This window comes from Manis pentadactyla, chromosome 3 (assembly GCF_030020395.1).
Source record: "Manis pentadactyla isolate mManPen7 chromosome 3, mManPen7.hap1, whole genome shotgun sequence".
Lineage (NCBI taxonomy): Eukaryota > Metazoa > Chordata > Mammalia > Pholidota > Manidae > Manis > Manis pentadactyla.
The window spans coordinates 127,810,951-127,824,350 of record NC_080021.1 but is presented as its reverse complement, the minus strand read 5'-3'; the positions used below and the strand labels follow the sequence as shown (position 1 = coordinate 127,824,350).

At 52.0% G+C, this 13,400-nt stretch overlaps 1 protein-coding gene across 3 annotated transcripts in view; it reads right to left on the bottom strand.

The window, feature by feature from the left end:
* BICD2 (BICD cargo adaptor 2) overlaps positions 1-8,564 on the bottom strand; it is a 61,847-nt gene extending 53,283 nt beyond the window's left edge. For 2 of the 3 annotated variants that reach the window (XM_036896845.2, XM_036896847.2), the window contains exon 1: positions 8,222-8,563. In XM_036896845.2, the coding sequence (XP_036752740.2) occupies positions 8,222-8,461 (240 nt within the window). In that variant the 5' untranslated portion in view covers positions 8,462-8,563. Of the gene's footprint in view, positions 1-8,221 lie in introns of all 3 variants that reach the window. The other variant, XM_057498428.1, reaches the window with a different exon arrangement.
* Between the last annotated feature and the right edge of the window lie 4,836 nt (positions 8,565-13,400).

Sequence of the window (13,400 nt, the reverse complement as noted above, 5' to 3'; positions counted from 1 at the left end):
TCAACATAGTACTGGAGGTCCTAGCCACAGCAATTAGACAAAGCAAAGAAATAAAAGGAATCCAGATTGGTAAAGAAGAAGTCAAACTGTCACTATTTGAAGATGACATGATATTGTACATAAAAACCCTTAAGACTCTACTCCAAAACTACTAGAACTGATATCGGAGTTCAGCAAAGTTGCAGGATAAAACATTAATACACAGAAATCTGTGGCTTTCCTATACACTAACAATGAACTAATAGAAAGAGAAATCAGGAAAACAATTCCATTCACAACTGCATCAAAAAGAATAAAATATCTAGGAATAAACCTAACCAAAGAAGTGAAAAACCTATACCCTGAAAACTATAAGGCACTCTTAAGAGAAATTAAAGAGGACACTAACAAACAGAAACTCATCCCATGCTCTTGGCTAGGAAGAATTAATATTGTCAAAATGGCCATCCTGCCCAAAGCAATGTACAGATTCAATGCAATCCCTATCAAATTACCAGCAACATTCTTCAACAAACTGGAACAAATAGTTCAAAAGTTCATATATAACCACCAAAGATCCTGAATAGCCAAAGCAATCCTGAGAAGGGAGAATAAGGTGGGGGGGGGATCTCGCTCCCCAACTTCAAGCTCTACTACAAAGCCACAGTAATCAAGACAATTTGGTACTGGCACAAGAACAGACCCACAGACCAGTGGAACAGAATAGAGAGTCCAGACGTTAACTCAAACATATATAGTCAATTAATATACGATAAAGGAGCCATGGACATACAATGGGGAAATGACAGCCTCTTCAGCAGTTGGTGTTGGCAAAACTGGACAGATACACGTAAGAGAATTTAACTGGATCACTGTCTAACCCCATACACAAAAGTAAATTCGAAATGCATACAAGACCTGAATGTAAGTCATGATACCATAAAACTCTTAGAAAAAAACATAGGCAAAAATCTCTTGGACATAAACATGAGCGACTTCTTCATAAAAATATCTCCCCGGGCAAGGGAAACAAAAGCAAAAATTAACAAGTGGGACTATATCAAGCTGAAAAGCTTCTGTACAGCAAAGGATACCATCAATAGAACAAAAACAGAATGGGAAAATATATTCATAAATGACAGATCTGATAAAGGGTTGACATCCAAAATATATAAAGAACTCACGCACCTCAACAAACAAAAAGCAAGTAATCCAATTAAAAAATGGGCAGAGGAGATGAACAGACAGTTGTCCAAAGAAGAAATTCAGATGGCCAACAGACACATGAAAAGATGCTCCACATCACTAGTTATCAGAGAAATGCAAATTAAAACCACAATGAGATAATCACCTCACACCAGTAAGGAGCGCCACCATCCAAAAGACAAACAACAACAAATGTCAGCGAGGTTGTGGAGAAATGGGAACCCTCCTACACTGCTGGTGGGAATGTAAATTAGTTCAACCATTGTGGAGAGCAGTATGGAGGTTCCTCAAAATGCTCAAAATAAACTTACCATTTGACCTAGGAATTCCACTTACAGGAATTTACCCTAAGAATACAGCAGCCCAGTTTGAAAAAGACACATGCACCCTTATGTTTATCATAGCAGTATTTACAATAGCCAAGAAATGGAAGCAACCTAAGTGTCCACCAGTAGATAAATGGATAAAGAAGACGTGGTACATGTACACAATGGAATATTTTTCAGCCATAAGAAGAAAACAAGTCCTACCATTTGCAACAACATGGATGGAGCTAGAGGGTATTATGCTCAGTGAAATAAGCCAGGCAGAGAAAGACAAGTACCAAATGATTTCACTCATATGTGGAGTATAAGAACAAAGAAAAAACTGAAGAAACAAAACAGCAGCAGAATCAGAGAACCCAAGAATGAACTAACAGTTACCAAAGGGAAAGGGACTGGGGAGGATGTGTGCGAAGGGAGGGTTAAGGGGGGAGAAGAAAGGAGGCATTACGATTAGCATGTATAATGTGGGGGTGCATGGGGAGAGCTGTGCAACACAGAGAAGACAAGTAGTGATTCTACAGCATCTTACTACACTGATGGACAGTGACTGTGATGGGGTTTGTGAGGGGGTCTTGGTGAAGGGGGGAGCCTAGTAAACATAATGTTCCTCGTGTAACTGTAGAGTAATGATACCAAAATAAAAAAAAAGAACAATAAATTTTAAAGTGAGCAAAAGATCAGAACTGAAGTCTCACAAAAGAAGATATACATACAATTAATAAGCCTGTGAAAATATGCTCAACACCACATGTCAGCAGGGAAATGCAAACTGAAACAGTGAAATACCACCACACACCTACTAGGATGCGTAAAACCCACACACACGACACCAGCTGCTGGAGAGGATGTGCAACTACAGGAGCTCACTACTGGTGGGGATGCAGAAGGCACAGCCACGCGGGGAGGCAGTATGGCTGTTTCTCAGAAAACTAAACGTACTCTCACCATTCAATCCAATAACTGCACTGCTAGGTGTTGGCTCAAATGAGTTGAAAACTTATGTGTGCACAGACACTTGTTTATAGCAGCTTTATTAATCATCGGCCCAAACTGGGAGCACCCAAGATGCCTACTTTGAATGGATAAACAGACAGTGGTACATCCAGTGAAATATTATTCTGAGATGAAAAAGCAAAAAGAGCTATGAAACCAACAAATGGCACACAAGAACCTTAAATGCATACTGCTGAGTGAAGAAAGCCAGTCAGATGAGGCTACACACTGTATGGTCCCAACTATGTGACGCTCTGGAAAATGCAGAGCCATGGAGACATTAACAGATCAGCAGTCGCCAGGGACTCATGGGGTGGGGGGCGAGCAGGTAAAGCACAGGGGATTTTTTTAAGGCCATGAAATAACTGTATGATCCTATAATGGCAGATAAATGACACTATGCACTTATCAAAACCAAGATAACTTTCAGCACAAAGAGTGAACCCTAATATACACACATTTTAGACAGTTATTTAGGAGGTTTGGGGGTTCCAGGACAGAATGCAGAATGTGGCAAAACAATCTAGCTGTGTAACAAGGGGATGAAACCACCTCCCTGAAGGGCTTGCTTAGGTAACTCATTTGGAGATAAGGGAGTGCCTAACACCACAGGCAAAGGACTGCACATAAGCACCACACTCTAGTTGACAAACTATTTCCAGCAGGATGCAGAGTGATGGTTTTGACACTCCTGTGCACGAGCACGGGGACTGAGCAGATGGGTCAGAGCAGGAGACACTGGCATGAACTCACGTTCTGTTCCATGTACAGGCAGGCAGCTCATCTGGTCTTGCTGTAGATGACTGCCCATGGACTGGGGGACATCTCTTCTGGCTCTGAGAAGCAGTGAGACTCGGGCAGCAACACATACCTGGTGCCCAGACCTTAACTTCTAACACTGTTCTCCAATCAGGGGAACAGGGCTGATTCCAGGACCAGGGCAGGGAACCTGCAGGATGAGCCTGGAGCATGTCATAGCACTGGAGGGCAGGGAAGGGCGCAACAGGAAAGGGAATACAGGAAGGAAAGGAGGAGGGAGGGAGTAGGGGAGAAATAATAAGGTAGGGAGGCAGGGCAGGAGGGAGGGAACTGGAGAGAAAATAAGGGAGGAAGGGAGGGAGGGCGAGAGAGGAAGGAGGGAGGAGGGGGATAATCACAGGGATGCTGTCAAGGGGCACAGCAGCCAAACGAAAGGGCTGCCAGGGGCCAAAGTCGGGGCAAGTTGAACAACAAAATGAAGTAGTATGGGATTGTAACCCAAATATAAAATACAAGGCAAACATCCCTCAGCTCCTACAAATATATTGAAAGGTGAATGAATAAATAAATAAATGGGGAAGAGACAAGTCCCCCAAGCAAAAAACTCCCAAATAAGGTAGAAGATGCTACCTGTACCGGGATGCTCGCTCCAGCCCACGTCCCACCTCTCTGTCCACTTCCCAAGGCCCAGTCTGGCTGGGGTGACTGCCAGGCAGCCGCAATGGGCTCTCCCCTGGTCTGGTCTGGGGGACGTCCAAGGGTAACACTCTGAACACCAGACAACATGGGGTCTGGGCTGGCAGAGACTTGCCTATCAGAGCCTGCAAGGTCCTAGCCAGTGCTGCCTCTGGCCACCCTCACCTCACCATCTCGGGCAATCAAGTCCCTGCCCTACTGGGTGTGGTAGAGCTGCTCCCCGTGCACAGATGTAGGGAAGTGGGATGGCTGCCCCAACTGAGGAGGGAAAATCATGTCCACTTTTTACACAGCTAGACTGTTTTGCCTTCTCCCTCCAGGGAAGGCTGGGCCTGAGGGGCCACAGAGTCCCCCCGGGGGGGCTTCCCATAAGGCCTGCCAGAAGACTGTTCAGCCATGGACAGCCTTGGCCACTACCCGCTCACCTGCATACTGCAGGTGCTATGGCTGTGGTGACTGCACCGCAGGAAGCTGTCTTGGTTGTCCTTGGCCACAGGCTCCTGAGGAATAGGCAGGGTGCCAGCCACCCTCAGAGCCAGGGCATGAAGACCCACCCAGGACAGCACAGGTGCAGGGCGAGCCTCCCTCTGCCCTGCTTGTGCCCTGGCCTTATGAGCCAGTCCCATGTGCAAGGTCACACCCTGAGGATGTGAGGTGCACAGCTGCTTGCCCCCCAGGCCCCACACAAGGGAACATGATGACAGGGTGCCTTGGGTCCTTAACAGAAGAGCTCCAGATGGCTTCAGGACCCCCGCCTGAAAGGTGGGAAAGGGGGGCTGCCCATTAGCGCAGCCACCATGGGCTACATGGCCACAACCTTTAGATGCCTGTAGCTGCCTCTCTAGGATGTTGGACCCCTAGGGGGCAGGGTCACCTCAGGGCCACCAGGACCTCTCAGACCCCAGCCTCCACCCCAAGTCAGGCCCATTGGTGCCACCGGCTGTCTGCTTCACGGAACCCCTGTGGGCTCTCTCCAGAATCAGGAACCCTGCCCCGAGGAAGCTGGGCCTCGCACACAGGCCTCTGAGCACCTTCCCTCCTCAGCAGGTGCCTGCTCCTTGAGGACAGGCCACCTGGAACACAGCCCTGTGTGACTCAGCTTCTCTGTGCCTAGCTGCCCCAGCTGCACCAGACACACCACAGTGGGGTCCCCAGGGCTGGCGTAGGAGGAAGTTGGAGCAGCTCGCCTGTGGGGCAGCCTCACTGCCCTCCTTTGTGAAACTAAGGCAGCTCACAGCCCAGAAGTTGGGCGGGAACCTGGTGCCTGAGGATCCCTTCCCACAAGTCCCAAGCTACAGGGCCTGCCTCGGTTCCCCACCCTCTGGGAGTTGACAAGAGGGAGGCAGCAAGGGGATGGAGCAGCTGCCCCAGCAGCCCTGCCCTGGCTGAGCCTGCAGGATGGGAGGGCCTGGCACTAGGTGCTGGGCTTGGGCAAGTCTAGAGCAGCAAGGAAGGCTCAGAGGTGGCCAGGCCCAGAAGCGCAGGCGGGGCTCCCAGGAGCCAGGAGAGGCATGGTTGGCTGGGATGAGGGGAGCGGTGCTGGCCAGGCCAGGCCGGAGGCCCCAGGCCATGGCTCAGCTACAGACAGTGGGACAGGGGCAGGGACAGCAGGAGGGAACCCAGGCCGGAGTGAGGTGGTGGGAAAGAATGATGACACCAGGCAGCAGGTACTAAGTAAGCACTTAAGTGTGGCACACTGCAGCTCCGCAGACTGGGTCCGAGGCGGCACAGAAGGCAGGAGGGCATCCAGACCGCATTCCCTGCTTCCTTACCAGGACCCCGGCCCTGGCCTGCCCACCAGCCCCCACACCCCCACCCATGAGGGTCACCCACTCCTGGTACCACCTGCTATCACTAAAGTCCATCTGATACTCTCCCCCACCACAGCAGAGAGGGGACAAGCACGACTAGGGTTGGATGGGGCCCTTATTAAACCAGGCTCAATCACTAGCAAATGGTTAGGCAAAATAGGCTGGTGGGCGCCTCCCTCACCCCATCCCCGACAGCACGTCAGCAGGACACACATGCACTTACTGAGTGAGAAATGGCCAGCACAGCCACCCACCACCCAACCACCCACCACCCACCACAGGGCTCTCCTCAGCTCTGGCACCACCCACTTACCTGGGACCGGCCAGCCAGCTTCCCCTCCCAAAGAAGGGCTCATCTACAAAGGCTGGGCAGGGTGTGGGCACCTCTGCTTGAAGCATCACTGTTAGTAACTGAAACCACTTTAGTTGAAGAAGCCAATTTTAAAAGAACAAAGATGGTTTACCTCTTACAGGAGGAAAAAAGGCCCATCAAATACTACCTCCTTAAATCTGTTTTTAAAATTAGGGTTAATGTCTGTATGACGTTAATGAAATTAAAGGGGTTGGCTGGCATGCTGGCATGTGTGGGAGTACATGGGCCAGGGCTTCTTGGCAACATCTACTGAGACTCTGATGCTCCCTCCTCTTGCTTCTGCTGGGATTTCCAGCTGGACCATTCTTATTCCACCGGCAACTGGGAAACCTAAGATCAGGACAGGGGCAGTGTGTTCCCCCAGACTATATGGCCACTGCATATGGGGGCCAAGATGTGACATCAAACTAAGCAGGCAGGCGCCTGAAGGGCACCTATGGCCTGATCCACCTTCCACCTAATTCCCTGGGACCCACCCTGCAGACACACCCCACAAAACCAAGCCAGATCCCTGGCCTGGCCAAAACAGTCACGTCTGTGATAGTACAGAGCTGACAGCTGCAAGGCCCCTATTCAGGGACTAGCTCGTCTGTGAGGGTCCACTCTGGCCCCTTCCCACGGGGGACAAGACTGTGAACCGGAAGGGGGACTATGCTTACTGCTGTGGGCTCACAGTGCACTCGAGAGGCCTGGGGGACCACACTGAGCACAGGGCATTTGGTGACCTATTCTCACAACCTCCTCCTTCTGCGAGGGTACACCCCCAGAGGGGCTCTTGTAGGAGGGGTCACGTGTCATACTCCCCTTCTTGTAAATCCAGTGCCAGCCGAGACTGGCTTGGAGGAAGGGCCAATGCTGACAGGTGACAGGACCTTGGGTCAGATGAGCTGCCACCTGTACCCCTCCACCCAATGCCAGTGGCTCACTGGTGCTAACCAAGCACTTGCACTTATCTGCCAGGTAAAGATTTAAGCACCTGATAGATTTATTCATTCTGTTCTCACTATCAGAAGGGGGCACTGCTGGTCTCAGTGAGCATGGAGGCTCTGAACACTCCAGGCACATGCAAGGCCACCAGGAGCAGAGGTGCCAGAAGTTGGGCGGTCAGGGATGTAGCAAGCACGGTGAACTTGAGACCAAGGGCCAAAAGCCCACCTGGACAAGTAAAGAGTCAGGTGAGGAGGAGGCGTGTTGTCACAGAAACCAACAGGCCACATGTCTGATACTGTGCCTGGATTTTTCAAATAATATACAACCCTCATATGAACCCTTTCTCGGTAGGCAGTGCTGCAGAGGAAGAAGCTAAGACCCCTGTCCACAGCCACATCAACAGCAAAAGGCAGGGCCAGGGTCCAAACCTGAGTATCCCATCCAGAAAGCAACTTCTCCGTCCTCAACCCCTACAACAGGGCTAGGGAGTCAGCCAGGACTGGGAGAAAATGTGAGTTTCAATCAATCACCCAGGAGAAATGCCTCAGAGAAGGACTGCCCAGCCAGCCTCCCGCAACCCCACAGGCAACCTGGGGGTCTGACCTCCTCACCAGAGTGGAAGCCACCTGGCACCTTCCCTGACAAACACCCACAGACTTGCCACCCGAGCCTGGGAGAGAAGCCAGGATAGGAAGTGGGTGGGGAAGCACTGCGTCCCAGAGAAGTCATCGGGCGTTAGCAGCTGAGCCTGGGGAGGGCCATGGGGGACGCTCCACCGGCCTCGAAAACCAAGAGCAGGGCCAGCCCCTGTACCGGGTCTTTCCCTGCCTCGAGCGCTCACCGGAGACGCTGGAAGCCCCAGGAAGGGGAAGTGATGTGTCTGGAAGTAAGGGAGGCCCAGGCCTGGCCTTTCCCAGCCTGTCACCTGCATCAATTCCACTTGCCGGCCCCGCGCTGAGAAGCCACGCACCGCACGGTACCCTATCCCACCGCGCCCGAGGAGGGCCGCAGGAGCACGCGGGCTGGAGACAAACCCCACCGCAGCCCCTACCCACAGGGCCAGGACCCGCGCGCGCCGCCCACCGCAGCCGGCCCAGCCCGCGGTCGGGGGTCGTGGTGGGCCGGGCACTGCGCGCCCTGCTCCTTACCTCCTTGAGCTGCTCCATCTCTCCGCGGATCGCCTCGTAGTCCACCTCGAGCTCCTCGAACTGCAGCTTAAGCTGGTGTTTCTCCTCCAGCACCGCCAGCCCGTACTCAGCCGCCTGGATCTTCTCGCGCGTGGTCTCGGCCAGCTCGTGCGACAGCCGCTTCACCTCGGCACGCAGCCACTCGGGCTGCGCCTCCATCACCAGCCGCGCGTACTCCTCCTCCTCAGACGGAGCCGACATGGTAGCCGCGGCCGGCTCGCGCCGCTCCAAGCGAGGTTCAGGCCAGGCTTCGTTCGCCGCCGCCGCCGCCCAGCCCGACGGCGCCCGGCCGCCGCCGCGCAGCCGCATCACACGCCCCGCCCCGCGGGGCACTGTGGGAGCCGTAGTCCCGCCAGCGCGACTACAAGTCCCGTCGTGCGCCGCGCTTCCAGCTCCGGGTTGTGATTGGCCCGCGGCCTGGACGGGGTCGCTCCTTCCAGGGCCACTGCCTCCGCTGCCACCGCGCGGGGCACTGTCGGGGTCGTAGTCCCTCCCGTGAGCCCACCAAGGCCCGTAGGGCCTCGCGCTGCCCGCCCCGGGCCATGATTGGCCCGCGCCTTTGCCGTCGCAGAACCGGAAGCTCTAGTACCTTCCGGTGCCGTCCGCCCTAGCCTGCGAGGCGGGCGTGAGAGAGGTCTCTGTGTTATGTGGGAGTTACTCTGCGGGCAGCGCGCCGGGCCCCCTGAGGACTTGGCCCGCGTGCGGAAGGAGGGCCGCGGTGCTGGAGGAGGGCGCAGAGCAGCAGCCTGCGAGGGTTCGGAGCGGCCTGCTCAGGATGTGTCTGGGGGCTGGTCAGGTGCTGCGTAGGTTTTGCGGGGCAAGGCGCAGAAATGGGTGCAGGTGCGGGAGGTTTGGGCCCGACTTGGGGGCAGTGCGCATGGGTACCGACGCGCCCCGGCCCGACGCCTGTCTGGACGAGCCCCCCTTGCTGGCTTGTGACCGTAGCCCTCCGGAGTGCGCGGTTGTGCAGGGTAGGCGGGCTGACCTCTACCTTGGCGGTGAGCGTCCCTTGAGAAGGCGCTCCGACTGCTGGCATCCCGTAGCTCCTGCTTCGGCCTGCTGGTCTTCGTTGCTACTCCCTGCCTAAAGGAGCTGTTACCGTGCTATTTCTTGCTTCTTCCATCCGTTCTTCTCCACGTAGAAGCTTTGCACTTACTAGCTCTGCACCCTGAAGGATGTTTCATTCTTTAGCGTATGGATCCATGGATTTTTACTCTACTCATTGAGTTACAATCCATTACGCTCCTAATGGAGGTGCAGTCCATTAGATGCTCAAATAGTGGCGCATTTGGCCAGTGGGCGCTCTTCCAGTTTGGCTCTGTGTCCTTTCAACATGTCATAAATTTTTAGCACTTCTTTACTTTCTAATATAAGTTGTACTCTATGTCTTGCACCTGGAATCAGATTTTTCCAAGGAGCCCTGGTTCCTTTAGTAGTTTAATATTTCATTTCTATGAGGAGCATGTGCATAATTTTATTTGTGAAGTTAAACAATTTTTATGGTGTCCATCCACAAAGGAGTAGGATACCCAGCCAGCCTCGTTTGCCTGGGACTGTCCTGCCTTTAGCACAGAGTCCAAGTCCTGGGAAACCCTCAGGCCTGGGCACACGGGTCAGCCGGAGTGAGAGATCCTATAGAAAGGGGGAAGGAGCAAGCTTGTTTGAGGGAGGTTAGTGTAGGAGGAAGGACTGATGCACTAAGAAAACAGTAGCTCGCTGAAGGTCACACAGTCTCCGGGCAATCCCCCCTTCCAACCTACGCTGTCCAGACTTGGAACCCCCACCCCCACACCACACCATGTGAGGCTGGCCCGAGGAAGGAGAGGGAAATGCTGTGCGAATCTGATGTAGACATCGGCCATGGAGCTTTAGGTTCTTCTAGCCACTAGGGCAGAGGGCCTGTCATTGCCACCTTAGGCTTGCTAAGGGACAGTGGCTCTGGTTGTCCAGGTTAGAGCTTGCAGGAGAAAACGTGATTTGTGACAGGTGTTGGGAAGGGCATCAGGAGGGGATTCCCTGAGGAGGTGACACCTGAGTGGAGATAAGGGACAGGTCGTCATCAGGGTGCCAGACTGGGGGACAAGCAAGGATGAGAAGCAGGACCACCCCTTGTTGGGCTCCCACTGGGCCTCCAACATTGAGCTGTTTTACAAATGAAGAAACAGGCTCTCAGGAAAAAATCCTCAGTATCAGCCTCATTGGATCTGTCAGCCTCATCACAGACAGACCCAGCCTCAGCTTCCTGCCCTCCGACTACCCCACCCTTGGCCCAGGCCCCATCACCTCCTGCCTGGACTATTGCAGTCGGCTTCCCTCTGGCCTTGCTGCAACTACTCCCTGCACTTACTTAACTTTACTCTCTCAGCAGCAGATGGGTCCTTAGAACCAAGACAGACCCATACCACTCTGCTCAAAACCCTTTGTTTTAGTACATTTGGGATAACAATACTACATGGGGAGGCTCATAAGCAGCAGATGTTTATTTCTTAGGGTTCTGGAGGCATGAAGCCTGCATTGTGGCACCAGCAGACTAGGCGTCTGGTGAGAACCTGTTCCCCCGGGTGTGCTCCCATGGCAGGAGGGCTGAGGGGCTCCCTGGGGCCTCCTGAGGTCACTGTTCCCATCACGGGATTATACCCTCATGACCTCATCCCCTCCCAAAGGCCTCACCTAACACCCTTTCCCTGAGGGTTATGAGTAATGTGTGGATTTGAGGTCACAAACCTCCACACTATAGCCCTCTGCCAGAGGCAAAGCCTAATATGGCAGCTGCTCCCAAGCCCTGCCCAGCTGGAGAAGTGGCCCTTCTGTCTTCCTGGCTGTGCCCCCCACCTTTGGTACAGTCACTGGCCACCCTCTGCTGTGGTCTGTACACTGTGCTCATTTGTCTTGGCACCTTTTTCTCTCTGGAATGTCAGCTCCAGAAGGGCAGGGACCTCGAGCAGGCCTCCAAAGTCTGGCCCTCACCAGGGGCTCCAGCCGTCAGGGTCAGGACTTGGCTGGTGAACACGAGGCTGTCCTCATCCCCCACGCCCAGACCTCTTGCCAGGAAGGAATGCATTAAAGGACAGAGGCAGCCCTGGTGGGAAGGATGCCAGGGAATGCCTGCCATGCCCTCACCAAGAGCGACAGGGTGACCCTTATCCTGAGGGCAAAGGGAAGTGAAGTCCTCCCAGGAACCCACTCTGCCTTTGTAAGCAAAGACTTGGGTTCTCTCCTGTCCTGGGCAAGGGGCAGAATGCTCGTGCCCACAGGTGGCCTGGATGTGGCTACTTTGTCAGCCTCTCAGCTCTCTTCCTTGCTGCCCCTCAAGCTCTGCATGCCCACGTGAGCCCTCCCTGAATCCTGTTTCCTCTCTGCCAATGGCTACCCAGTTGTGGGCCAAGGAACAAAGCCGTCTCCTGTTGGATAAGCACAACCTCCATGTACGTGGTGTAGCTGCCAGCACAGTGAATGGCTTGGTGTCCCCCACATATTCTTGCTGTATAGCATCAGATGAGTCTTTGGCCCAAATGTCATTCATTTGATTAACTCTGTGCCAGGCCTTGGTTCAGACAAGTAATGATGGCAGTGAAGACCCCAGTATTTACTCTGCTCTAAGCCTGATGCCAAATACTTCGCGTGCATTCACCATCTCTTACAAGCCTCACAATGCAGATCCATTATTCTTATTTTATAGAAGAGGAAACTGAGGCACAAAGAGGTCACATACCTTGTATGGGAGAAACCCAGAATCTGAACCCAGGTCTGTGTGAGTCCACAGACTGACCCCCAGCCTTCCCTAGGTGGGGCAGGACATGGGCCTCAGTGGTTCACATTGCAGAGAAGAGACTTAACCAGTTAACTCAGCTACCATAATGCAGATGGGGCATGCAGGAGCCTGCAAGGGATAACACTGGATCTGGAGGACTAGAAACACATTGCAGTGTGGGTAGCAGTAAGTTGGGTCCTGAAGGGTGTGCGCGCAAGGTGGAAAAGACTGTCCCAGAGAGACAAAGGTGGAATCATCAATGAGCATGGCTGGAGGTTGGAGCAGGGGGTGAATTCACGGTGCAGTGCAGTGTGTGTGTGTATGCATGCATGTGTGTTCTGGTGTTGACCAGATCCACTTGGGGTCTGTTACCAGTTGAGTTCTTCAGAAATGGGAAGTTTGGGGTGAAAGATGCCTATTAGGGACCAAGATCTGTGGAAGGAAAGAGAAAGCAAAGTGGGGCAGCAGAGGAAGCTGAACTTAACTGCGGTCTGAACCACGCCTCACCAGCCCCACTCAGTTCATGCCCGTCATGTGGAGGGTGTAGTCAGCTCAGCTGGGACAGCTTTGGGAGCAGCAATTGTTACATCTTAGCACAATGCAAGTATCAGAACTTGATTCCATTTTATGGCCTAATATACCATGTATGGGGATAACCACATTTTGTTTTATTCATTCATCTGCTAATGGGCACTGGGTTGTTTCCACCTTTTGGTAATTATGAATAACACTGTTTTGAACATTGGTGTACTAATATCAGTTTGAGTCTCTACTTTCAATTCCTTTGAGTATATACCTAAGAGGGGATAGCTGGATCATATGGAAACATTTCACCAGCAATGTGCTGGGGTTCCAGTTTCTTCACATTCTCACCAACACTTGTTACTTTCCATTTAAAAAAAAATAGCCATCCAAATAAGTATGAAATGGTATATCATTGTGGTTCTGATTAATTATATTTCCCTAAAGACTGCTTATTTGAGCATCTTTTCATGTGCTTATTGGACATTGTGTGGATCTTCTTTAGAGAAACGTCTGTAAGTCTTTTGCCTATTTTTGAATTGAGTATTTATATTTTTATTGTTGAGCTGTAGGAGTTCTTTATACATCCCAGATGTTAATCCCTTATCAGATGTGATTTACAAATATTTTCTTCCATTCTGAAAGTTTTATTTTCACTTTCTGAAAGTATTCTTAGAAGCATAAAAGTTTTTAACTTTGATGAAGTACAGTTTGTATATTTTTTTTCTGCCTGTGTTTTTGGTATTATATCTAAGAAATCATTATCAAATCCAGTGTCATGAAGATTCCCCACATTGTTTTCTTCTAAGAGTTTTATAGTTTTAGTACTTACAATTATGTTTTTGGACGATTTTGAGCTGATTTTTA